At 48.6% G+C, this 26,327-nt stretch overlaps 1 protein-coding gene across 1 annotated transcript in view; it reads right to left on the reverse strand.

The window, feature by feature from the left end:
• Positions 1-1,951: 1,951 nt before the first annotated feature.
• Positions 1,952-26,327, reverse strand: part of LAMC2 (laminin subunit gamma 2) — a 54,239-nt gene continuing 29,863 nt past the window's right edge. Inside the window, exons 7-23 of the mRNA XM_006192995.3 lie at positions 25,455-25,644; positions 22,111-22,223; positions 19,702-19,920; positions 18,977-19,159; positions 18,125-18,370; positions 15,988-16,133; positions 14,316-14,472; positions 13,800-14,005; positions 12,688-12,767; positions 11,452-11,601; positions 10,782-10,926; positions 9,781-9,930; positions 9,124-9,238; positions 7,977-8,176; positions 5,476-5,634; positions 5,283-5,382; positions 1,952-2,685 (exon numbers count right to left, since the gene is read on the reverse strand). Coding sequence (XP_006193057.2) covers positions 2,432-2,685; positions 5,283-5,382; positions 5,476-5,634; positions 7,977-8,176; positions 9,124-9,238; positions 9,781-9,930; positions 10,782-10,926; positions 11,452-11,601; positions 12,688-12,767; positions 13,800-14,005; positions 14,316-14,472; positions 15,988-16,133; positions 18,125-18,370; positions 18,977-19,159; positions 19,702-19,920; positions 22,111-22,223; positions 25,455-25,644 — 2,813 coding nt within the window. The 3' untranslated portion in view covers positions 1,952-2,431. The remainder of the gene's footprint in view (positions 2,686-5,282; positions 5,383-5,475; positions 5,635-7,976; positions 8,177-9,123; positions 9,239-9,780; positions 9,931-10,781; positions 10,927-11,451; positions 11,602-12,687; positions 12,768-13,799; positions 14,006-14,315; positions 14,473-15,987; positions 16,134-18,124; positions 18,371-18,976; positions 19,160-19,701; positions 19,921-22,110; positions 22,224-25,454; positions 25,645-26,327) is intronic.

Genomic DNA, 26,327 nt, shown 5'->3' on the forward strand with positions numbered 1-26,327 from the left:
CCGATGGGATTCGCCACCAAGTTCCCTGGAAGATGTACTGCCTCATCCTACACTTGGCGGGGACAGCCAGGCACTAGTGATGCCCTCTGCCCTCTCATAGTACAGAACCATCACTGAGAAGTGGCCTCCTCCCAAGCACTATGTTTCCCAGACCCTCTGCAAGGTAGATGGGGTCATCTCTGACCAGATGCGGGTCTGGACCACGAGGTGTGAGAGAACGTGAGGTGCGGCCCCCCCCCAGGCCTGGCCCACGCAAGCCTTCCATGCGCCTCCTTCTTCTGTGGCTCTTTTCCTTCCACTGGGATGGAGATGATTGCTAGGGCCACCGTAGAGGTCGCTGTTGTAAACGACAAGGTCCCTGGATGACTGTGGAGGGCCAGCCTGCCAACCTTCTCCCCATCCAATCTCTTATGAGAGCAAGGAAAAAAAAAGTCTGCCATGAATGAGTTACACACATTTTTAGGTCTGTGTGATACAGCAGCTAATCTAATCGAATCTGTAGGATACAGGAATGAGTGTTCTAAGGCAGGATTAAAAATTCACTTTCAGTGAAGGTAAAGCAAAGTGATCAAAGGTGTCAGAAATTGGGAGGTCCATGTAGACAGGAGCAGAATCCTTTCCCCAGCCGCTTGGGTAGATGGCCAATTCAGGATCTCAATTAAATTTTAGTTTCTTAAAAAGCATGACACTGTACCTCAGACCATTGAGTCTACCTTCATTTTATAGCTGATGAAGGAAAAAGACAAAAATGTTCATTATAACCCCCACCGTGCTCTAGTTGCTCCAGAAATAAATCCTTCTTTTTGCTTAGGAGACCACATCCATGAAATCTCATGAAGTGCCCGCATGGTTGAAAAGGACAAAACAAGATGCTCAGGAAAAGGTGTTGAAGATGCTAATTCGAGAGCTCAGTGCTCTTTCTGAAGCGTTTTTTATTTCCACTGCTTTGGTAACTCCACCTTAAGCTTCGAGTTTAACAAATTAGAAACTGGCCACCATCTAAGAGCTGTTCTTTATTTAAAAACACGTCCATGAAAAGCCAAGGAAATACAGAGGTGAGGCAGTACCGAAATCTTCTGAGCCGAGGTTGGATGTGCCTCTGGTTTTTCCAGAAATCCCCACTGGTGTTATGACTCAACAATCTGTTGCAATCAGTTGTGGAAAGGGGCAGAGTGACAGCTGGAATGCAAAGAAGTGTGTACAACCCAGAGCCACCTCAGCTATTTGCCAAAACATCCAAGTGTCCCCATGGAAATGTCTTGCAACATATGTTCTATTGAGGAAAAGAGGTTGCAAACCAAGGGGTGATTGCAATAAACAACACTTGTGATGAACAGGATTTGTGAGTTAAAATTCTTTTTTATGGTTTGTCTTCCTCACTTAGACAACCCTATGAGGGCAGAGACGATGTCACCCCACTGTACCCCAGCCCCGGGCACACAATAGGAACTCAATAAACATATGTTGTAAGGATGGACGGATGGAAGGATAAAAGGATGGATTCTACCCAGCTCAGGTATGAGTAGGAACATTGTCTGCTAGAGGAAGAGAGAGAAAAAACACATAAAGGCATATAATTTCTAGGGTTTGAAACGTGGGTTGGAATTAGGACTGATCTTCTGGATAATTGCATCTCTTTCAATATCCAAGCTACATTTGCCATCACTTTGAAACCCAAAAGTAAATACTTTCTCAATGTTTACTTTGCTGGCAGGAAATGCTTTAACAAAAATGTAGTCTCTAAGTTGCTCGGCAGCATCAGGGAAGGGCTGTCACTCTCAGGCCCAGAGAACCCAAAGGTGGCAAGGTACCACCGCTCCAAGCGAGCCAGCCTTCCAGCTCCTCGCTCCATCACTGCTCGCTTCTTCCAGCTTGACAGTGGAGTACGTACGTGTTTATGCACCGGCCGGTAAGTGGGAGGCACTCTTATCAAAAAGAACACATCGGACACTATGAGGCAATAGCATTTTACTGGCCACAGTAGGACTGGAATTCACTCTCTGTTCTGACAATAGGAAGAATCTGATGCGTGGGCAAAGCCAAAAAAAGTTTCCTTTGGTCACATTACTCAAAGAATGAGCTGCCGATAACCCAGCAGCTCTTGTCCGTATGCCGGGACTCAGCTGATGACTGTTCTGAGGCAGACATCAGCCCCTGCAGTTTGTCCTTCCATCCAGTCTACCTTCTGGTGTCCAGGCCCTTGATGAGTCTCGTAGCCAATGATATTTGCCCCATTGCCCCGCATCAGGAAGCAAATAGCATCACACTGGTACAATAAGACATCTATCTGGCCAAGGTCTCCAGGATAGGACCAGGTTCAGTTGGCCTGAGCACGCGCATTCAGCGTGTTCAGATGTCCCCATCCCGCCCCACCCGTGTGAGCCGAGGTCTATGTCCCGAGAACCTCGGTCGAGGACTCTCCAAGGCAGCCTCAGTGCTGCTCGAGAGCCTGGGTGTTGTAGCAGCCTGGGGGCAGGTTGTCCTTAATGTTCTCCAGGTTTCTCACATCAGCCAGGATCCCGTCTATGCTGGTCTCCAGCGAGCGGAGGTGGCCCCTCTGCCGACGTGCCCTCTCCTCCAGCTCGGACATCAAGGGCCGCAGCTGGCTGTCGATCTGCGTCTTGGCTCGGAAAAGCTTCTGCTCCAACGAGATCAGCCTTTCTTCATCCACACTGCCAGGCTGGTCTGTTTTAGGGACCACGAAAGGAGTTAACAGAAAAAAGCTGTGGTTACATCTCCTTGAACACATGCGGGCCCTTTATACCCTTAACTAATTTCTGTTTCTACCTGCCCAGGTGCAAATAGTATGCCATACATTTAAAAGGCTTATTTATTTTTTAAATTTTATTATTTTTTTAATTGAACTACAGTCAATTACAATGTGTCAGTCTCTGGTGTGCAGCACAATGTCCCAGTCATGCATATGCATACATATATTTGTTTTCATATTTTTTTCATTAAAGGTTATTACATAAAAAGCTTATTTTAAATAAGAAATAATCTAGAAAAAATTCTGAGTGCACCAGCCTAGTTACTGGGTTTTAAACAGTCCAGTTTAAGCCTCTGGGCTCTGGAGTTATGCCATATGAAGCTCGGAGTTTTCTTGTCATATTAGGGTCAACAGCTCCTGCTCTGACAAGATGAAGACTGAAGGCCACAGGGGACTGAATACTGCCCGAGGTGTCTGCCCACGGCAGCTCATCCCTAAGATCAGAACCAACTCCAAATTACACTTTCCGAACCACCCTTAGGGAACAGCTTGCTGTCTTCTGTTAGAAGACTTTAGAAACTGGCTGGGCTCCAGGGTTCGGGAAAGCCAAGGTGTGCTTTGCTATTTGGGGGATGAATTCCAGCTGTCAGGAAATGATGCAAGACTTCATTCTGGCCTGAAACAGTGGGAAACCGGCTAGATATGAGTTTATTTCCAATACGAAATGTGGTCACGTGTGTTCAGGTATGTTTTTATCTATAAATGATCTGAAACGAGTGTCAGCATGAAGTGCACCTGGCCAGACCCACTTGGGTGGAATACGTTTGAGTGGAGCTTAGTGACTTCAAACTCAAGGTCAGGTGCAGTGATGGCATTTGATTGGGGAAGTTTATTACACCTAGAGAGAGGAAACAGTTACTGTTCCAGAACTCAAGAGAGCAAAAAACAGCTCTGTAATAAAAATGTTGATCCAATGGATCAGCCTGGGTGCAGGGGAGAATTCCAGATTTTAAGGTCCTATGACATTCAGGGAAAGTTAAGCAGGCTTGGGGACAAAACGTCCTTGGGGAGGCAGCCTGAGCTTCTCAAAAACAGCAGGTACATTGGAGTGAGAGACCTCGGTTTGAATCCTGCCTCCACCAACTACTATGTGATCTGTGGGACAGTATTAAACTCCCTGAAGCTTCAGTTTACTCCTCTGTGAAATAAAATAATGAGAATAGTAAAACCCACCTCATGAGACCTTTAAAAGACTTAAATGATCTTACACCACGGAAAACCTGGCATAGTGACCGACAGCAGTACATGCTCGAGTGTGTCCCCACTGTCTCGTTTGCTCTTTAAAGGCCCTGTTAGTTTCATTACCGTTTCCAGAACACTAAGCAAAGCTGCTAAATTCTCAACTGGGGAAGTTGCTTTTCGTGTGTGTATGTGTGTGTGTGTGTGTTTAAACGTTAGAGGGTATTTTAGTCTTTGGGGCTCAGTGCATCACAATGCCGACCCACCAGGATAACGACTCAGGCAATATTGGTCTCTCAGGGCAATGGTGACACTCTACCGAAAAATCAGGTTTCAAAGTCATTCAATTGAACTGGAAAAGTAGAACCAAGCCTTTTCCTGAACGTCGCTGGACTCTCTGACCGAGTCCCTGGTTCCCCATCCGCCACAGTCCAAGCTTGATAAAACCGGCCGACGGCGGGTCTGACACCGGTTCTGTCTAAACACAGAATTTTAATTCAAATCAGTTTTCCTTTTGGAGGGACTCTGGGAGGAAGCCTGAGCTGCTGTCACATAGTGCCAGCAAATCTATTTTATCCCTAAATGTTTGCACTGTCCTGTGGACCAAACACCTGGACATTTCTTCTGGGTCATCTACCAAGCTTCCATAACTGGTTGCATCAAGGTATAATGTGGTTTGGGGAGGGAAAACCAGCAGAATCAGCAAGTGATCCTGACCTCGCAGACTGGAAGAATCTTCCCCCCGACCCCTCCCACAGCCTCAGAGCAGGCGCCCTCACCTCTCCCCTCGGCCACCGCCACTGTCCCCTAAATGATCTCACCTGCCTTTTGCCTAACCTGCCTTCAACCTCTCCCTGACTCAGCCGTCCTAGTGGTCTTTCCTAAATATACAGCAATGATATTATTCCTCTGCTTAACACTCTCCACCAGATTCTCAGGATCAAGGTCAGAATCCTTAGCAGGGCTGCAAACTGGCCAGTCTTCTCTTTGGCTGTGAAGTTCGAATCCTGCCTCCACAACTTGCTGTGTGATCTTCGGGACATCATTAACCTCTCTGAGCCTCAATACACCTTCCCAAAATACACCCAAATTTTTGACCTAAAGACTTTTACCTCTAAGGGCAATAGGTGCTCAGTGACCCATCTTAGAGACGGTAAAACGGAGCCCAGAAAATGTAAAGTCCTGCCTGAAGTATCTGGGCCTGGAAACAAAGCCAATTTCCTGACACTCGTAAGGGAAGTTGAGACTCCCACTCAACAGGGCCAGGTCTAGTTAGGCTTCCGGGGAGAAGCCCTGGAACGTGGGGCTGGAAGGCTGCGGAGAGCCCGCATACCTATCAGGTGTAGGATGCCGTCCAATGTGTTGAGCGTGTCTTGGATGGTAACTCCAGCATTCTTGGCTCTGTTATCAACTCTCTGGGCTTCTGTAATTACCTGAGGAAAAGATACACACAAACCCACCCTGAAAGGGTGTTCCCGTACCGGCAAGTTCAAAGGGGCCTCCCGCAGAGAGCAAGGGGAACCCACCATCTGCACTGCGTCCATGTCCATGTCGAACTCCTGCTCCTTCCTTGCTAGTTCTCCTTCTACGTCCCTCATCTCACTCTTCAGAGTGGCCAGTCCCTTCTCCATGGCCAAGGCTCCATCTGCTGTCACATTGGCTTCCAAGTTCAGACCCCCGATCTCCTGGGAGAAGGAAAAGAGCCAGGGACGGAAGGAGAGAGAGGAATGAGACACAAAAACATCCCAAAGACAACGGCAGAAAAAATACAGCTGCAGCCAGGCTCTGATGGAGTCATTTAGATGAACAATGAGAGAGTCAGACTTGGGGACACGACACACCCTTCCCCAAGCTCTGCCTCAAGCAGGTTAACCTCGGGTACGGCCCTAGGGACTAGGAGTGTCCTCGGTCAGACACTGCTCCCCTCTGAGGTCAGTCTCACCACATGGAGACCGAAATAGGAGCCAGTCGGGAAACCCAGAGGGCGAGAAACTCACCTCATTCTCTGTCACGTTTCTTTGTTGTCACTGTCTTTTGAATGGCTTAACTCCCTAGGACAGTTAAGTCTGGGTTGCGGAGAATGAATGTGCTACAGCTTTGACTTTTGTTTTTATCTGGACAAATCTTACCAATATCTGTACCAATAAGCTAGGATTTAGCATCAAGTTGCAGGTGTCTCTGTGCCAGAAGCCATATAAAGAGAAGCACATGAAACTGGTGTCTACCCTCAAGGGACCTAAGATTTGAGGTTATTTCTGGAAGTTACTAAGTGGTTCAAGACTGAGCCCACACCATCTAGATACCAAGAGTTTCTGCTGAGTTTTCTAGAGTTGCTTAAGCTTTCTAGAAGCTGTGCTTAAATAAGATCTACAAAGCTCTTTTCCAGTTGGGAAGCATTTCTTCCACAGTAGCCTTTAACATATGGGTTGGAAATGTTCCTAGACTGTCCCTGCCCATGACACTGAATGTTCCTTGAAAAAAAGGGCTGAGTCTTTCCCATGTGCATATCCCCAGCCCCAAGCACAGCGCTGGCACAGAGCGGAGGGTAAGAGGTCAATGAGTAAGTGGATCTAAGACACAGGACATGGGGACAAGGGATCGAGAACTGCAGAATTTCAAAACCTTGAATCATAACGCTGCAATACACATGACCCAGCAATCCTACCCCTGGGCATGTATCCAGAGGGGACTTCAATTCAAAAAGACACATGCACCCAATGTTCACAGCAGTGCTATTTACAATAGCCAAGGCATGGAAACAGCCTAAATGTCCATCGATGGATGGCTGGATAAAGAAGTTGTGGTATATTTATACAATGAAATACTACTCGGCCATAAAAAAGAATAAAATAATTCCAGTTGCAGCAACATGGATGGACCTGGAGATTGTCATTCTAAGCGAAGAAAGCCAGAAAGAGAAAGAAAAATACCATATGAGATCACTTATATGTAGAATCTAAAAAAAAGACAAATGTACTTATTTACAAAACAGAATCAGACTCACAGACATAGAAAACAAACTATGGTTATGGGCGGGGAAAGAGGGTGGGAAGTGATAAATTGGGAGTTTGAGATTTGCAGATACTAACTGCCATATATAAAATAGATAAACAACAAGTTTCTACTGTAGAGCACAGGGAACTATATTCAATATCATAAGAATAAGATATCATATAGTCACCTACAATGAAAAAGAATATGAAGATGAATCTATGTGTGTACATGTATGACTGAACTACTGTGCTGTACACCAGAAATTGACACAACAATGTAAACTGACTACACTTCAATTAAAAAAAAAAACACTGGTATAGTTGGTATAGACTGAATTGTGTCTGGCCCAAAAGATATGTTGATGTTCTAAGCCCCAGCACCTCAGAACGTGACCTAATCTGGAAACAGGGCTGTTGCAGACGTAATTAGGTAAGGCACGTCATACTGGAGTAGAGGGGGCCCCAAATCCAGCGTGGCTAGTGTCCTTATGAGAAGCGCTGGAGACACCCAGGAGGAAGAGCTGCATGTGATGACAGAGGCAGTGAAGACTCTGCAAACCAAGGAATGCTAAGGATTGAGGGCCACCCCCGGAAGCTAAGAAGAGGCAAGGAAGTTGCCCAGAGTCTCGGAGGGAGCATGGCTCTGCTGACACCTTGATTTCAGGCTTCTAGCCACCAGAACTGTTAAGGGAATAAATTTCTGTTTTAAGCCACCCAGTTTGCAGTGCTTTGTGATAGCAGCCCTAGGGAACTAATACAGCAGTCTATAAAAAACAGTCTTGGATGCTTCTTCCCGTGGTGTTGTCCAAAAAAGGAGCTGAACGTGGTGGGGGGGGCAGGGGAGGGGGTGGGCTTTAGCACTGAGTTAAGGACAGCCCTGTGAATCAACCCACAGAAGGGACAGCCAAGTAGGTCTGGGGCCACAGCAGGACTCTGAGCCCTCGGGGCACAGTGGGCACGATGCGCTCGCTCCTCCAGCGTGACCCTTGAGCGTGGAGCTGCTCCTGCCAGCCTGCGCCTCCATCTCTCTTTACCTGCTCTATCTTGCCGCTGATCTCCAGGGCCTCCCCGGCAGCCTTCTCTGCCCTCTGGGCATCGGCCGCAGCCCCGCCCAGGGCTGTTTCTGCTCGCTTGGTCTTGTCGCTGGCGTCTGCAACCTTCTGGCTAATATAGGAGAGTCTCTTCATGGCCTCTTCGGCTTCTGCTTTTCTGTCTTCAACCTGCAGGTCAAACTCTGAAACGAAGATAAGAAAACACTGCCATAAAGATGCAGATTAACTTACAAGCGGAGATGAAAGGGGCCGAGGTTTTGCAGAAAAATTACAGAAAGGGTGTTCATACTGCCTGGGGGTAAGAGTGTGGGAGGTTGTGGCCATCACTCCTTCTCATCGGGGAGAAAGCATCTTAAAGGAGACGACAGTCAACGGTCAGCCTGCCCAGGGCCCCCACTATTGCAAAAGTGAACCGCAAAGTGACTCAGAAGCAGGTGGACTCTTTGAAGACCGAAGTTTCAAGCCGGAGCCTTAAACCCTAAGCTGCCGAAGGCCGCGCACGAGGACTGGGCAGGACAGGTGGAGAGGGACTTTCTGCGAAGCAAAGCCCAGGACTTCAGGTTTCTTTTTTGCTCTTTAGTGAAGAAGCTTGAAACTTCAACCAAATCTGTGCAAGGCACAAACCCAAATTTCCTGGAATCTAGATGCTAGAATAAAGCTCCCTGCACCATCACCACAAAGCAACCTCGCTGGTTCTGTATGGGAACCAGCCAGACTACACCAAAAAAAAAAAAAGAGAGAGAGAAGAAAGGAAATAAAAAAGAAATATCTATATAGTAATGGGGTGTTGGGTCTGTGAGGGACCTTAGAGACATTTAGTTCAAATTTCTCCCTTTAAAGAGGGAGATTAGGGTCTGGAAAGGCTATGTGACTTGCCTCTGGTCACACAGCCAGCTCAGCCTGGTCTTGTGGTTCAGCAGAGATCAGAACCCAAGGCTTCTGACACCTGGTTCAATTCTTTCTACTACATCAAATATTAATAAAATGATTTTCTTCAGGAAGAGATTTATTGTCTATTAATACCTCCATGTGTCTGTCACTTGGAGAGGTCTGTGAGGATTCAAAATGAACCAAAGTTCATACTTATATCTTTAAAATACTCAAATGACCTGAGCCATGAAATGCTCACCTCTGAGATTCTTTAAGATGTTTTCAACTTCATAAAAAGTGGCATTGCCCATGCTCAGCGCTTCCTGGGCTCTGCTTTTAGCAAGGTTGGCACGGGAAAGCAGCTGATCTGATTTCTGCAATTAGGCAGGCAGAACAAGATTAGAGCAAACGCAACACACACCTCGGAAGTGCCCTCCTGCCAGCACAGCCACTCTGTCATGTTGCGCTCCATGCCGACAGAGGGCCGCGATTCACTGAGGAGTCTGGGGATGCGGTGGCAAACCCCTCCACAACCTGGGACAGAACTTTGTAACCCAGTGACCCAAAGGGATCCCACACACAGAGCAGTCTAAAACTCTGGCTCACTATCAGGGACAAGCACACTTTTACAAATCCTAATTTTAAACTCTAGACACTTCCTGAAGCCAAGCTAGGGGACAGAGCTAGACCAAAACTGGACCCAGGAGGCCTGAGTCCTAGTCCTAGATTTGAGGGCTGACTCCGTGGGTGGAGCTGAGCCAGTTACATTAGGGTCTCTGTATCTCAGTTACTTCCTCTATAAGCAGCAGTGCCACGACCTTCCTTAAGAGAGTTTTCGACGGTTCTCCTCACTGCATTTATTCACAGGGGAGGCATCCAACACATGTTCGTTGATTGAAAAATTAACACAGGGTACCTGTCTCCCGTTCTTCCCATTCTGTAAGAGCTTCTGGGTTTCTTCCTCCCAGCTTCCCAGGTTGCTTTGCACACGCTTGAACTCATCCATACGCTTGGTCACCAGGCTTGAGAGAGACTCTGCTTTTTGTCTGATCCTCTTCACTTCTACCTATGAGCCCCAAAAAGTGAATGAGCCTGACTTTCTGCTCACCAGTGGCCACATCAGCCTTCTTAGGACCTGACATCATTGTTCAAAAACAACACTCCAGGCCCCAAGTCTAACAGAAACAAAGCAACTGTCCTCACGAAAGCCGGGCAGCAGGGCCCCCAAGCGTCACACAAGGTTTGTGTCTGGTTTTTATCATTATTTTATGAATTAGCTTATACACACATGAAAACATATTACAAACATTTGAGGGAATCATCAGTGCTTTCTGCCATATGTAGAAAGCTGAATCTTAATCTAGTAAGTTTGCAATAGTTAAAGGAATTGATGACAGAAAAAATGCAAACCTTCTGAGAAAAACAGAAGCTTTCTGAGTGGCTGTGCACAGAGATGTGCTATAGGTTGGAACCAAATGTAAATATAAATTTTTATTTATAACAATTTCCAGAGGGGGGCAGGGTATAGCTTAAGTGGTAGAGTGCATGCTTAGCATGCCTGAGGCCCTGGGTTCAATCCCCAGTACCTCCATTAAAAATTTAAAAATTAGATAAATAAACCTAACTACTTCCAGCCCCCATATATATATAATTTTCCTCGGGCTTCAATGGTCCCCAGGACTAGGGAAGAGATAGAAAACCTTTATCCACTAATAGGTTCAGGATGTGAGCCAAGGACTTTTCAGGGACTGAGATTGGGTTTAAGAACAAGGAAATGGATAATGAGAAGGATAAATACTCTTCCTAATCTAAAGGAAGAGAAAAAACTGAATGCTTGGACAACACAGCTTAACCCCCAGAGGAGAAAGCATGGCGGTCCTTCCTCTGCACATCAGCGCAAAGGCCAGATGCCCTTACCTCAAAGGACTGGTCGTTGGCCCCTTGAAGCTGAGACGCGGCACTGAGGAGGTGGAGACTATGCTGGTAAGACCTGTCTGCTTCAAGGTCAGCTTGAGTGGCCTCGCTCAGCAACTGCTGGGCCAGAGACTTGGTTTTCTCCAGCCTGCAGGGGAATGAACAAAGAGGACGTTGAGCATTTGCTCTTTTCTGTTAAAAGCAAAAATTCATCTTGTTGTTTTAAAAGCATGTCGTTGGGATTATTGCAAGAACCAGTTGAGCACAGGTGTCAGAGATGTGTCCCTCTCCACCTTCACAACATGAACCTTAGAGTTTTATACAGGCTGGGTCGGAAAAATGCAACCCAAGTCCCCCAGCTCTTGACAGCACGACTGTGTTAGGGTTACATCCTCCAGGCCATCCGATGGGCGTCCTCACATCCCTCAGGCACCACCGAGGGTGACCCTATCTTCAAGGATGCAATCCCTCCATCAAAACACAGACTTTACTTAGATTAATCAACCTTCTCTTCCAGCCTTACAGGCATCTGCTTTTCTCCAAAGTAACACTCTCATTCTCTCATCTCTCTCTTTATGGGTATATTTTAAACGCAGCACCCCTGGTCGCAGTTTACCCTGTACCCTGCGAGGCGGTGGATTATTGGTCCGTGGGAGGACCTGTCGAAACGTACTTTCCCACAAGCCCTTGCACCACGGAGCCCTCCAGGCTGCCGCTGCCGCCTCCTTCGCTGAGAGCCTTGCGCACCAAGGACAGCGCCTGCTTGGAATAGTCCTCGGTTTCCCTTGCCAGTTGCTCCATGTTATTGGCTGACTCAACGTGGCTGAAAGGATTAAAAACAAAGAATTTGAGTTTTCATACCAGAGGGCTTCCTTTAGGACTTCTACTTAAATGAAGGGAGAGGAGTAAGGGAACTGGTTTGACTAGAAAAACCAAACGGAACTGACACCCGATTAGATGGAATTAGAGGAACTACCAAGACGCAGAAGATGCTCTGGAGAAGGAGCCTCGTGTTGTAGACATTTTTGGTGACCTTCTCCATTTATGGCATAATCAGGGGAAGCCTGGGGCGGGGGATGGAGATGCGTGGGAGAAGTCTCAGGGTGGTAAGATATTTGTAAGCTGTTTTCTGCAAGAAGAAACCCCTAGGTTTTATTTCATCCAGGATCCAACTCCCGACTCACTCTCTAAACTGGACCCACCCCTCAGGGGGAACAAAGCGTGTCAATAAAAGTCCCCCAGGTGCTTTGTCCTCCTAGTTCTAGAAAGTGATGGAATAAAGCCCGGGAGGCAGCTCCTGCTGCAAGAACAAAGCCACCTCCTTCTGCTGATTGAATTCCACTTGGGAGTAGCAGAGCCGGCCACCTTGCTGAGCCCACCGCCAGGAACAAACCTCTTCACATGGCAGGACTGGTAGCCAGGCAGGGATGAAGGAGCTGCCTGCTATCACGGGGGCCCTGCAGAGCCGGTTTTCAGGAAGCTCCCCCTGTGCAGGCTTGGCTCCCACAGGCTAGCAAACAACTCGTTGCTACTTGCTCCCAGGCTTGGTGTGGGGGCCTGGGAGTCCCTCAAAGCTGCAAAGTGTTCTCTTTCAAGGGCTGATTCAGTTCACGGTGCCCAAGGAATTACATCTGACATGCACCAAAGCCATACTGTGAGTCACAGAGAAATCTGGAAAAGAAACAGCCCCACCCCCAGCACCTGCCGAACGACCTTGCCCCGTGGCCACCTACATACACTAAAAGCTGAGTGGCTAAGAAGTGGCTTCAAGGCGGGGCGGTGGGGGGTGTGTCTGCGAGGGAGCCCGGAGGTCATGAATATGGTGCTTTGGTCCCCAATACCTCGCACTGTTGTTCAAGGCTGGCCTTGCCCAGGTGGTCAGAAGCAGAGGTGCCCCAGTGCTGCTCACCTGTCTGCCAATCTCGTGGCCTCCTGAGCTAGACTTTTAAAGCCATTTGGCCCCACATAGTGGTCTGAGGGAGGAATGTTCTGTGGAAAAGGAAAATTGGTTAGGACTTTGCCATGAGCCTAAGAATGAGACAAGGAGCCTAAGCAGGTTCTGTATCTGTCCTGTCAGAGCCACACAGCATTCTGCACCCTGCACACCCAGAGTCCCTGGTCACCATGATCATGACATTAAAAAAGAAAAAAATGCATAGACAAGAATACAGTAGAAATCCAAGTTCAAAAAAAGTCCATATATAGGTATAGATGCATTTAAAAATATGTTCATATTTTCGTATGGATTTAAAGTCTAGTAGAATATACACCGGGCTTTAATAGTAGTTATTTCTTAGGAATGAGGTTATAGGGGATTTTTATTTCTTTTCTGAATTTTCTACAAAAGGAAAATCAATATACATTATTTTTTAAATCCTTCATTTTCTCAGCATAATATCTGATTATCTTCCACTATTCTTGATCCACCTCCCATCCACCCACTTAATATCATTGTCACCACTGCCTTCTCTATTCAGAAAGAGAAGGGTGCTCCTGCAGACCTCTCCCCCCTGCCGCACTACGAATCACATCATTAAGAAAATCAGCCTGGCAATTTTTTTCCCCTGCTTTCAGAGCCATTTATTCATTGGGGTCCTTCCTTCCTTCTCCCTTCCCTTCCTTCCTTTTTCATTTGTTCTTTTGTTCATTCATTCATTCCTTCTTTCAAGCAGCAAACATTCATCACAGCCACATATTGGGCAATGGGCTGGGAATGTAAATGTGGATGAAATGGAATCCTGCCCCTCTGGGAGCTAACAAGCTAGAAGATATGCAGAAAGAAGGAAGAAGAGGCAGGGCTCTGGGTAGCGAGAAATAAACCAGGAGAAGAATATAATGCAGTAAAATGGGAATGTGTAGGAAGCCAAAGAACACAGAGAATGGGTGTGACTCTGCAAGGAAGATGAGTTGGACTGTCCGCCGGAGGGAGCAGAAAAGCCGAGAGACAAGCGGAGCCAGCAGCACCTGCAGGTGGGTGTCCCCTCCAGCCATGACCTCAGTCCCTAACCCAGCACCACCTACCGAGCTTTGCAGGGCAGCCTCGCTTTCCTCCAGGCTCAGGCGCATCTGAGTGAGGAGCCTGCGGGCATCCTGCCCGCGGTTCTGATGCTGGCTGCCCAGGGCCCGAACTCTCTCCACGGTCATCTTGAGGTCATCCAGGCGGTTCCGGTAGCTGTTCTCCTGGCTCCTGGCCTTGGTCAGCTGGAGGTTGAGGGATCTAATAGCACCTGAGCACCAACAAGGAAAGGGAGGATGAGCACTCTGGGGGGCAAGGAATCAAACAGTAACGGAGGGTCGAACAAGTGACTTTGACTGGCTTATGGCAAGATGGTGAAAACCCAGCCTATAGATGCATGCAGCTGCTCTTATCTTCACCACTCAGGGCCCAGGAGAATGTCACAGAAAGTCCTTCTCCTCTGCACGCACGAGGCAGAGGTGTCCGCTGGGCTGTTACCCGCCAACGATTCTATAACCTAGCGTAATGCTTTCTAGGACTGTGAATTCTCTCCTGTGTGAAAGGAAATTGGCCTTGGTCACCTTCTGAAATCTGGGCTTCTCTCAGGATGTCCTGAAGGGCCTGCTCGGCCTGCCGCATCCTGCCTTCCAGCTCTGTGCTGGGCACCGCTCCCCCGCCACCCTGAGCCGTCGAAATCAGGGTCTCCAGGCTCTGGAGCTGCTGCATAAACTGATCCATCTGAAATCACACAGGAGGGAGGGTCAGGACAGACGAGGGAAGTCACCAGGCAGCCAGGGGAGAGCAGCTAGGAGCCCAGAAGCGCTTGGCACGTCACGGCAGGCAAAGGGCACGCTCCAGAGCCCAGCCGTGCTGAGCCTGAATCCCGGCCCCACTGCTCACTGGCTGTGTGACCTCGGGCAAGTCCCTCCTTTATCCATGGGATGGGGTGATGGTAATAGCACCTCGCAGACATGTCACCCGGACTAAATGAGCCAGTGTTTGTGTAGTGCTTCAGGCAGTGCCTGGAATACGGGAAAGGCTACGGAGGGCCGGTTAAATAGATCAGTTTACAGCACAGGTTGAGTGGGTTCTACATTTGGGTTCTGTCTGAGTTCTCTCCTCCCTCACCCTTCACCCCAGCAAAGCAATAATTAATAATTAACAACAACAGCATAATTTCATTCTTCTCTGGCGTTTAAGTGAGATACTTCTAGGGTGGAGGGGACAGCCTTCACCTGTTTGGACAGCCGCGGCACCTCTGGGGGCCTCGCACCTTTTGTGTGTTTTTCTTCATTTGCTGTGTAAGAACATCTCCGGGGAAAAAATCCAAACCGGAAAGCGGCATGTGAGTGGAAAGAGCACTGAACTCAGATTCAGGAGACCCAGGTGGGACTCTCGGCTCCACCTGCCCGCCTGGCTTTGCAACATTGTAAGTTTTTCAAGACTTTGCTCAGTGAAAACTGAAATCAGAATGCTTTTTCTTCCAATTTGACTGTTACCATGACTACCAAATAAGACAGTATCTGCAGAAGGGGTTTTGAAAATGATATGTATAAAAACATAAGCCTGAAGTCCTATTATTATTATTATTATTTGGGGTTTTTTTTTGTTTGTTTTGGGGGGAGGGGAGGTAATCAGGTTTATTTATTTATTTAAAAAAAATTTAATGGAGGTACTGAGGATTGAACCCAGGATCTCACGCATGCTAAGCACACACTCCACCACTGGCTTATCCCCTCCCCCCCATAGGTGGCAACTATCACTATTATATGGAAAAATTTTTTCCAATATACCAATTCTTTTGTGTGTGTGTGTGGGCATTTTTTTCCTTGTCCCTTTTTTTTTTTTTTTTTGAGTTACAGTCAGTTTACAATGTTGTGTCAATTTCTGGCATATAGCGCAATTTTTCAGTCATACGTGAATATACATATATTCATTTTCATATTCCTTTTCACCATGAGCTACTATAAGGTCTTGAATATATTTCCCTGTGCTATACAGTATAAACTTGTTTATCTGTTTTATATATACCGGTCAGTATCTACAAATCTCGAACTCCCAGTCTGTCCCTTCCTTCCCTCCTCTCCCCTCTGGCAACCACAAGTTTGTACAATATACCAACTCTTAAAGAAACAAGTGGTAACTCCCAGCCAGTCCCCAGGAGACTAGGAGGGTCCTGGGTTTGTGACAGATCCGCCCAGGAGACACTTGAGGGGTTTACTCCTGGGGGTGAGGGCTGGTTAGCACGCACACCTGAGTCTTCACTTGGTTATAGCACGCTGGGCAGCTGGCTAATGCTGCGTGCTCACAGTTGAGGCCGCCGAATCCCGGTTTGCAAACACAGCTGCCATCACTTCTACACTCCACGGGCTCCGAGCCCACGGGGCTGCAGTTGCAAGCTAGAGACAGAAGACAGACAAACAGCTTTCATGTCAAGCTAATTCCAGAACCTGGAGGTATAGGAAAGGTAGAAGGAAGATCCAGTCACCCAAGGGCGAGGAATCCTTTGCCCTTGTTGATTCCTATTGTGTTAGATTCATCTCTCGGCTGTGCCTCCAAGCACGTTCCCAGTACAGAGAGGTCTCAGGAACCACCTGGCAGGTCTGTTTGGGGTATGTGTGGAGGGAGAGATACTAGAACCGCCCATCCTTTCTAGTGGCACTGACTTCCCCCCATTAAACTGTAAGCCTGTTAGATGGTCTGCAGATGCTGGGGCTTTGCTCACAGGGAGGATAACATTTCTTCTGGGCCTATGATGTGCCAGATGTACACATCTCCCTCTATTTTACAGATGAGTAATATGAACTCAGAGAGGTTGCGCAGTTTGTCCTAGGACACACAGCAAGAAAATGGCAGGCTGGAATGAGAACTTGGAAAGAGCCAATGCTCTTTTCCTCCTGCTCTGCTGCCTTTGATGTAGGAAGTGCAGTAAAGCAGTACCTTTATTCAGTCAAGTTAATTGAGTACCACTATGTGCCATGTTCTATTCTGGGAGCAGAGGACGTAAGCATGGGTGAGACGCTGCTCTAATGGCGCCACAGTGATTTCTCTAGGTTACTCCCTCTTTGGTGCTCACAAAGCATTTGGCACGTGGTAGTATGACCATATATCTAAGTGTATTGTCACCATTTGTTTACATGTTTGTGTCTCTTTCTTATTAGCATATGAGCATTTTGGGAGCTGGGACTGATTACCCATTATTATAACCTCAGTATCTAGCTCCATACTGGGGACATGATAAGTGCTTGATAAAAGATAACTGAGTGAAGAAATGTGTGGTCTAAAGGCAGGGAACAGTCTATGAACAGCACCTTATAGCTGGAATTACGTAGTTTACAGTGTGCTTTACAGCCACTTTGAGTTGTATGTTATTCATCCATGTGAGGACACCGAGACTCAGAGAGCTTAACTGGCATGACCAGCGCAATACAATAGGCATGTTAGAAAACTGGACTTGAACTCAGTACTGCTGACGTCACGTGGACACCTCCTGCCGTGGGTACATCACAGCTAACCCACAGGTTGGGGTCAGGGCAGGTGGAGTTTGTGCCCCTAGGGAGGAGCCCCGAGTTGCAGAAAGGTCCTGAGGCATTTCCAGGGCTGGGGACTCTGGTGTGATGGGGGAGCTCCCTGCAGACCTCCTGGGAAACCAGGAATCCTCCAAGCTGGGTCCCCAGAGCCACTCTGGACCTGAGTTCCGGGCAGTAGGGCTGGTCTGGGGCCTCCGTGAGTGAGGGGTGAGTCTGCAGGGCAGGGCCGGCTCCTGAGAACTGATTTCCCTCGAGTGCAGAGCATGTGCGGAGGGTTGGAGGAAGGACCGGCGAGAGGCCTGAGCTGCTCATTCACGCTTTGATCTGAAGCAGCCCCGGGGAGGGCTCCACGAGAGCTGCTGCTTTGAAGCTGCGTCTCCTTCACGGAAGTCTGGGCCGTCACCCCCCACACATCAGTCGCCCTGACCTCCTGAGAGGGCCCCTTCAGCTCCTTTACGACCCACGCCCCTCCCACTTCAGTGGGGTCGGGCTTAGTCTCGAGTCATTTACTCCCCCTCTTGCAGGTCTGGCAGCCGCTTCCCTGCCCACCAGCCTCGGGACGGGGCAGAGGACGCGGCCCCATTTTAGCTCCTCTTCCACTTTGGAATGTAAACCTGACCTTTGTCACTTCTCCCACCAGGCTTTAACCCATTCGACATCCTCCCCGGGCCCTGCTGCGGGGGAAGCTGGTTTTCAGGCCTTTGACAGGTGAGAGGTCCAGGCTGCTCATGAGCCAGTTGGTCAGAAAAACCAAAGTGGCATCACGCTATTACCCGCGGCTGGCCTTGCTGATTTGTGTGTTTTTACGTGTGCACACGCACACACACACACACACACACAGACTGGGGGCACAGTCCTACCTCGACACTTGTCCGCTGGGTTGGGAGCCAGGGGGTCCCCAAAGTAGCCTGCTTTGCACTGGTCGCAGCGGCCCCCGGCCGTGTTGTGGATGCACTTCAGACACCTGCCCGTCAGGCGGTCACAGTTCCCGGAGGCACTGGGGTCCACGTTGTTGTTGCACTGACAGGGCTGACAAGGCCTCACTGGGCCACGTTCCCCAAAGGGGTCCCCAAAGTAGCCATCGGCACAGAGCTCGCAGCGGGCACCTGGAAGGGACAAATGGCCAAGCCCAAGTGACCATCCGTTGGCAGCAAGACCAGACGCAGAGGCCACAAGCACAAGTCGCCCTCTCGAGGTGTGTCCCCCTGGACCCCAGAACAGTAGCCTCAGGAACAGAAGCCCCCCCGCGAGGGTGGTCACAGATGGTGGAACACAGCACCACTGGGAGCCTTCCAGACAGTCAACTAGCTGGCTGGGAAAAAGTCAGACTTAGAGCCACACCTCTAAGGCACTGCTCTGACCGGCAGAGAGGTGTGACATTTATAAGGTCATGAAGTTTTCCTTCTTTACCTTGGTTCACTTTTTTTTTTAAAAACTTAGCTAAACCCTGAATTTCGTCTGAAAACTTCACCTCCTAATGACCAGCCTCCTAAGACAGCTTTCAGCACTTCCTCCCAGAACTGCACACTCCGCCCTTCCTCCATTCACTTCTGCTCTCAGGCACTGAACTGTGCTTGTCTTTATGAGACCATTTAGGTTAACCCTGAGGGATGACAGCGCCCTAGAAAACCTAGCAATGACAACTCTCTGGACGTGAATTCACAGCGTGTGCACAGGGCAGGCCCAGCGGCGGGGCGGGCAGCTGGCCTCACCGGTGACGCCCGGGGGGCAGCTGTTGCACACCACCTCCTCCGTCTCGGGCATCGCGGAGCAGCCGAACCCACTGGGACAGGGACAGGGCTGGCAGCTGCGGGGGTCACGTGGGTCGTTGTAGAAACCGAGGGGGCAGTCGGCACACTCGATGTCAGGGCTCTCGTCCCCTGAATAACAGTCTCCTGGGAGGCAGAGGAAGAAAAGAGGGGCAGACAAATGAAACTCTCCCCCTCCTTTAATACAGATGGTGCATGGGAGCCAGAGGTTGGTAGCTCAAGGCGTCCCTTTGGGAAGCTTTCCCCAGAGTGCCTGAATGCCCGCCCTCACCTCTGTCCTTAACCATCCATAACTTAACCCCACTCCCCGTCCCCCAGGCCTGGCACCATCTGTCAGCATGTTCATTCAGGCCCTGACTTTGCTTTGATCTCCCCCTACAACTCTGGCAACTTGACGCCAGCCCCCTCACCCAGCACTGAACCATGACAGCCACTTCCTGGAACCTAGCACCTCTCCCACCGCCTCGCGGCATTTCCACAATGAGAAGGATTGAGTGTAACAGAGCAGTGCCGTGTCCATCTCCCCGGGCTCCAGCCCCGCTTCCCACAGCCCTTTCCCATCTCTGAAATGAGTTCAGGCCCGGCCTTCATGCCGCTCTCTCTTCCACCGGAGACCCCGTCACCCGGCTGCACCCCCGACCGCCTGGTCTGGGTGTCCTTTCACTCACCTGTGTCTGGGTCACAGGCCCCGCCCCCTTGGCAGTTACACGGGATACAGGAGCCAAAGGGTCCCAGTCTGGCTGCATCTCTTTTGTAGCCAGAAGCACATTCCTGGCAGAACTGTCCCTTGTACCCAGCAGGACACACGCATTGTTCAACCCAGGGTGCTGGGGCTCCAGAGACGGGGCGGGCTGAGATCAGGGTCACGTTGTCAATGTACCCAGTACCTGCAGGACAGAGAACAGGTTAGACGTAGCAGACGGTAAGGGCCAAGGGTCTAAGGCCGGGCCTCTCTTTCGGTTTTATTTTTCTTAACTCCCGGATGAAACAAAAATTCACATTTTAAGGCAAGACAAGAGCAATTTGAACATAAAACTTTTTTCTGTGCTTTAGCCTCCTCCTTCCCCCTCCATCAGCTGCACTGTGTATCTGCGATACGTGTTAACCGGACCTCCCCTGCGGCAGAAGTGCCTGCTCAACCGTGAAGATCCATTTTTCTCCCTCTGGCGCCAGCCATGCGACTCCTTAGAGGACAACGTTCCTTTGTCAGTCCTGTCGGGGGTCACGATGACCCACTACTCACCATGCGGGTGCAGACATCCTTGGTGAACTTTACGTACAGGGCCGATACATAATTTCCCTTAAAGACAACGACTGGTGCAGAACAGACCGGTCAGCCAAGCTGGGGTGATGCTGGGCCACACTTAATGCAAGTTCTCGCTTAAATACTTATGACCTATTAATGTTACGAGCTTGCATCACCAAACGTGAGACTGAGCCTTAGATAAAGTTAATGATGATCAGGCGACTTGAAACAATTTGATCAAAGATGCAGTGCTGTAAGGTCAGTGACTGTCAGAGTGTAATTCCAGCCCTGGGAAGAAGCAACAAGAAGGAGCCATCCTGGACTGAGAGGGAGTAAGCAGCGAGGCAGGCGTCCAGAGGCTCTGCTTACTGTTCGCAGAACCCAGTCCAGTATCGGCACATTGAGCGACCCATCAGGGAAGTCCTCGCCCGACCTGGGAATGAGCATTCCTAGCGCCGTGGGACAAATGGGTCAAGAAATGCCTCCCAAACCTGGGATAAAATGAAGCCCTAAAAAGAAGGGACTGTAAAATAAAGGACGTTGCCCACCGTCCTGTTCGGCAAGAATCAAATCATTAGCCACTGCAGTGACTGATCTGCAATACACCCTGCAAGGAATTCAGGGTGAGGAACTCTGTGCCCTGGGAAAACTGGCAGAACTGGCCCTCAGACGGGGAGGTATTCTCAGGAGAAAATTTTATGAACCCAGTTTCCCACATCTTCCCATGCTTTGAAAAGCGCTAAATCCATTAACTAAGATATCTGTTCCTTGCAAACAGCAGTGACCTTCTGCCAAGAGGTGTGCATGCCTGCATGTACCACACCCTTCCAAACTCACACACATGCTGGCTTCCCCCTTCACCTGTTTGAAACAGTTCTCAGAAAGCTTGGACAGACTCTCTTCCAGATTATCCTCCTCAGGTTGGCTCAAATAAAATTTTCCATTTCTTTCTTAGATTGACTGCTGATTCGTTTTTCATTGACAGCCCCGTCAAAGACAGGTGGCGTTCCCTCACCATGCCCACGGTCTGACATGACTGAGGGCACAGGCTCTGGTGTGGGAACAATCGAGTTTAAATCACCCTCACCAGCTGTGTGATTTGGGCAAGTCACGTTAGCCTCCCCATGACTGTGTTTCCTCAACCGCAGAAGAGAAATGACAGTGGTGTCTACTTCCTCTGTCTGTTGGGACATTCAATGAGACAACGCATACATTACAGTGAGCCTGGCACACGGTGACGATTCAGCGCACGGTGAGGAATCTACCTCCTGCTTTATTTGCTGTATCAGCGGCATGGGAATGGTGCGTGCAGGCCATGCTTCCTTTTCACATGAGCGCTAAAAAGCTCGAGGAGCTCCTATTTAAATATTTCCCATAGGGACTAGGAGTACACAGCAAGTAGGTAGAAGTTCAGTAGCAGGGATGAATAGCACACGTGGTGATGTGCGAACACGGTAGCCCCGAGTATAATCCCAGAAGAAAGCTACTCAAGAAATAAAGAGAGCAGTCTCGTAGGCGCCGTTTCCGAGCTAAGGGAACGTGCCCTCGTGTTGTTGGTTATCTTCTTCAAATAATCAGCTTTAATCTAAATTCAGAGACTCCTTCAGCAAAGTAGCATCATTCATTCTTCATTGGTGCTGACCTCTTGGCTGGAGAAACATTCCTTTTTAACAACTTCTAGAATGTAAAACTTTAGACCCAATCGGCGACTCTACACCAAAGCCATCAAGTAGTTCGTCTCTTTGTTTGGAGACTGAGGCCACCTTAGAGGGCTGAAGCAAATTAAACTGAAACCTAAGAAGAGAGGAATTCATTTCTTTTGGCCACTTACTGTACTCTCCGTAGGTAGCCCGGATCTGCAGGGATGTGAGGTTCCGCAGTAGCCTTCGAAACTCAAAGTAACTCAGCTGGGGGCTCCAGTTACTGCCCGGGTGTTCATTTAACCTGCATGATTTAAAACCAAAAGCTGAAAAATCCAACTCTTATCAAATCTTACAATTTGTATATCTGATATGAAGTATGCCCTAGACTGTGGGAACAGCTAAGCCCCTTTGCGGTCCTGCCTTGAGGGGGATGAAGGACTGGTAGCCACATCCTCGCAGGCAGATCTGGAGCTTTCTCACCCCATGGGGAGCGCAAATCTCACAGGCTGTGATGGAGGGCGTCCCAGCGCAGGAAGCCGAGCTCCAGGGGTCAGGGTGTCAGTGCTGGTCCGAGTCCTCAGAGGCCACTTTCTATTCTTAGTGATGCAAAACCTAGTATCAGGGACGTCTCTGAGTGCAGGAAGCTCTGGTCCTCGAGAACTGTCATTCATTTTTGGTTTTGTTGTTTGAATGATTTCTTATCTGAGCACATTTCACCTCCTCCTATTTTCAAAAGTCAGTCCCCACCTTCCACATTGTCCACATCAAATACTTCCTAGGTTGGCATCATAGTGTCTCAGCGCATCACACCACCAGCCCCGGCACAATTCCTTTTTATGTTGTTTTTTTCTTTACTGCAATGGCTCTTCCAGGGCCAACCCTAACTCTTTTGTTTCATTCACTGATTCGTTAAACAATAGTTTACTGTGCCCTTGGTTTGGGCCAGAAGCTGTATTAGGACAGAGAACACAAAGACAGCTAGAGTGAGGTGATCAGTGTCTACCCAGGGGAGTCGGCAGGTATGCAAAAAGCCATGATACAGTGCAGTGAGTGCTGTAACAAATTTGTGAACGGGATGCCGTAGAAACACACGATGGACAGAAACTCTACCTGGGATTCCGGGAAGGCTCATACAAAGGAAGAACCTGTAAGTTGAATGTTAAAGAGTAAGTTCACTAAGCTGAGAAAGCTGAGAAGATGGATTGGTGTTCCAGGTTGGAGAGCTGGCTGTGGGTACCGTTAGAATAAATGGCACTGGGTGTGTGCGCTGCGGGTCTTCTGTTCTCTATTCCCTTTACCTCTGCTCTGGGGTGGACCCCCAACAACCCTCACGTGAACCACTGCAACTGTCTTCAGATGGTTCAGTTAAGGACCCTACCTCCACACAGTATTTGCACCCAGCCTTCACACCTGATCTTGCCACTTCTCAACTTCCAGCCTCTCAGTAGCTTTCCATCATCTTAAGGTATGGGCAAGATCTCTGCACCTTGACATGACGTCCAAGGCCCACTATGCTGGGTCCTTTTCCAGTCTTCTCAACTTTATCTGCCCATGCCCCCTATGCATGCTGCGTCCCAGCCATAAATACTGCTGGCCAACCCCCCTGTTTTATGCCTTTCCACCTTCCCACATAGACTCACGTGTACAGGTTGTCCTGAGTTCATCCCTGGGAAAGCCCTTGCTTCTTTCTGTTCTCAGTCCACACACTGCCTCCTTTGTGGCGCTTTTCCTGACCCCTCCAGGCAGAATGAAGGTACTCTTCCCTCTCCTCCCAAGTCCCCCTGAGCACGCACCACCACGGAAGTGATTTTGTATTGTGTTATGTGCGCTCTTCGACATGTTACATATCCAACTAGACCATGAGCTCTTGGAAGACGATAACCATGTTTCTTCACCTTGATTTCTCGGCCCCTAACACAGCACTAAGCATTTGGTAGGCACAGTCCCCTCCCCTGACGCTCTGTACCCACCACTCACAATTCCCATCCTAGGGAGAAAATATTTGCAAATGATATATTGGATAAGGGGTTAATATCCAAAATATATAAAGAATTTATACCACTCTACATCAAAAAAACAAACAACCCAATTGAAAAATGGGCAGAAGACCTAAATAGACATTTTTCCAAAAAATGACATACAGACAGCCAACAGACACATGAAAAGATGCTCAACAGCACCAGTCATCACGGCCATGCCGCTCAAAGCCAGAATGAGATGCCACCTCACACCTGTCAGAGTGGCCATCATCAGAAAGACAACAAATAACAAGCGCTGGTGAGGATGAGGAGAAAAGGAAATATTTGTGTGCTGTTGAAGGGAATGTAAATTGGTACAGCCACTACAGAAAACAGCGTGGAAGTTGTTCAAAAGATTAAAAATAGAACTACCATATGATCCAGCAAGTGCACCTCTGGGCATCCTTCTGAAGAAAAAACGGACACCCCTATGTTCACTGCAGCATTATTTACAATAGCCAAGATATGGAAGCAACTTAAGTGTTCATCAACAGATGAATGGATAAAGATATTGTGATACATATACAGTGGAATATTACTCAGCCATAAAAGAGAGTGAAATCTTGCCATTTGCAACCACATGGATGCACACACAGGGTATTATGCTAAGTGAAATAACTCAGAGAAAGGCAAGTACTGTATAATTTCACTTACAAGCGAAATCTAAAAAACAAACATAGCAAAACAGAAACACACACACAGATACAAAGAACAACAGGTGTTTGCTAGAGGGGAGGGTGTGGCGGGATGGGTGAAACAGGTGAGGGAGATTAAGAGGTACAGACGCCCAGTTATAAAATAAAGGAGCCTCGGGGATGAAATGTACACATGGGGAATCTGGTCAATAATGTGAACACTGCATGATGACACATGACAACTAGAATTTTCGTGGTGATCCTTTTGTAACGTATAGAAATGTCAAATCACTATGTTGTGCACCTGAAACTAACATAGCATTGTAAGTCAATTACACTTAAAAAAACACCCATTCTGCAGGATAACACGTAACCTCCTTGGACACACACAGGGCCGTCCGTGACCTCGCCTCCGCTTTCTCTGACCTCACTTCTCACTGTCCCCCCCCCACCCCCACCCCACTCCATGCTCCACTCATGCTTAACTGCCTGGAATTTCCTAAATGTACGAAACTTCCTCAAGCATGTTTCTTCTGCCTTGTGAACCTTTCCCCCTTTTCTTAGAGAGCTGCTCTGCACCTGCCACTGTGTCCCGGGAAGCTTTCCTTGATTACTCCAGCGTGAGTTACTGGTGCCTCCCGTGTGTGTTCAAAACACCTGTGTCCACCTTGTCTCCCTTGTCGCTTACAAGCTGCGCTGTCATCATCTGTTTATCTTCCTCTCCCATCAGCCTGTCAGGGCTTGTGGGCAGAAATCTTGACCTGTCTCAGCACATAACACCACATCTGGTATGTAAAAGGTGCTCAGAAAAGCTTGTTGAATGAATGAATGGTTGACCAGTTTGCTCTATTTGACCCACTCTGAAGTCTCTCTTTTTACCTGAACGTGTACGTCTTGGTGATCCCACAAGGCAGTGTCTTGCCAAGCGGCATCAAGGGAGCTGTGATCCGCAGACCAGCACCTTCCAGGATCATGTCGTGGGCAGATGGGCGTCTGCCTCCCCTGTCCACACGGTAGTCAAAAGACAGGCTTTGCCCATAGCTCACCTGTTGATTCCCAAGAAATTTGGCTGTGAAATAGAATTCGAAAAGATTGAGATTGGTTGTGGGGCTGGAGAGGCAAATGAGTGAGCAAGTTAGCGCTGATGGCTGTGATCCCTCTGGGAGTCCTACGTTATCTGGCCACCACCCTCCGCAAACCGCCCTACCAGACGAGCCTGTTCATGGCACTGGGCATACTGCTACTGGCTATGAAGATGGGTTAGTTATTGAAATACTGAAACAGCCTCATTATAAGACAATTCCATCATTAGATGAGTCATGGCATGACCCTCATGACAGACCAGCGTGTAAAGGGCCCAGGTAGACCAGCCACAGTGCCGTTCGTCACGTGTGCTTTCCAGTTTACAGCCCGCGGTCACAAACATCACCACATTTGTTGGTGATGATACTTGGCAGGAGGCATTACTGTTCCCACTTAGCAGCTGAGAGAATTAACATTTGGAGAGGTAAAGAGAACACCTTGCCCAGGAGTCACAGCTAGGGATCTGAGCTAGGGGTAGAATTCCAGCCAGAGCTCCTCCATCCAGGCTTTCTGACTAAGACATATTTTTAAAATTTATAAGTGGTTAAAGCTTTGAGAAATGCTTTGTGTTCACTTTTCCATCTGCTTCTCGGTAGACCCACAGAGTTGACCACAGTCCTTATTTCTTGTCTTGGTGGAGAACCTAGAAGCTTCCCATTGGACTAAAAC

The sequence above is a fragment of the Camelus ferus genome, chromosome 21 (assembly GCF_009834535.1).
Source record: "Camelus ferus isolate YT-003-E chromosome 21, BCGSAC_Cfer_1.0, whole genome shotgun sequence".
NCBI classification, from domain to species: domain Eukaryota; kingdom Metazoa; phylum Chordata; class Mammalia; order Artiodactyla; family Camelidae; genus Camelus; species Camelus ferus.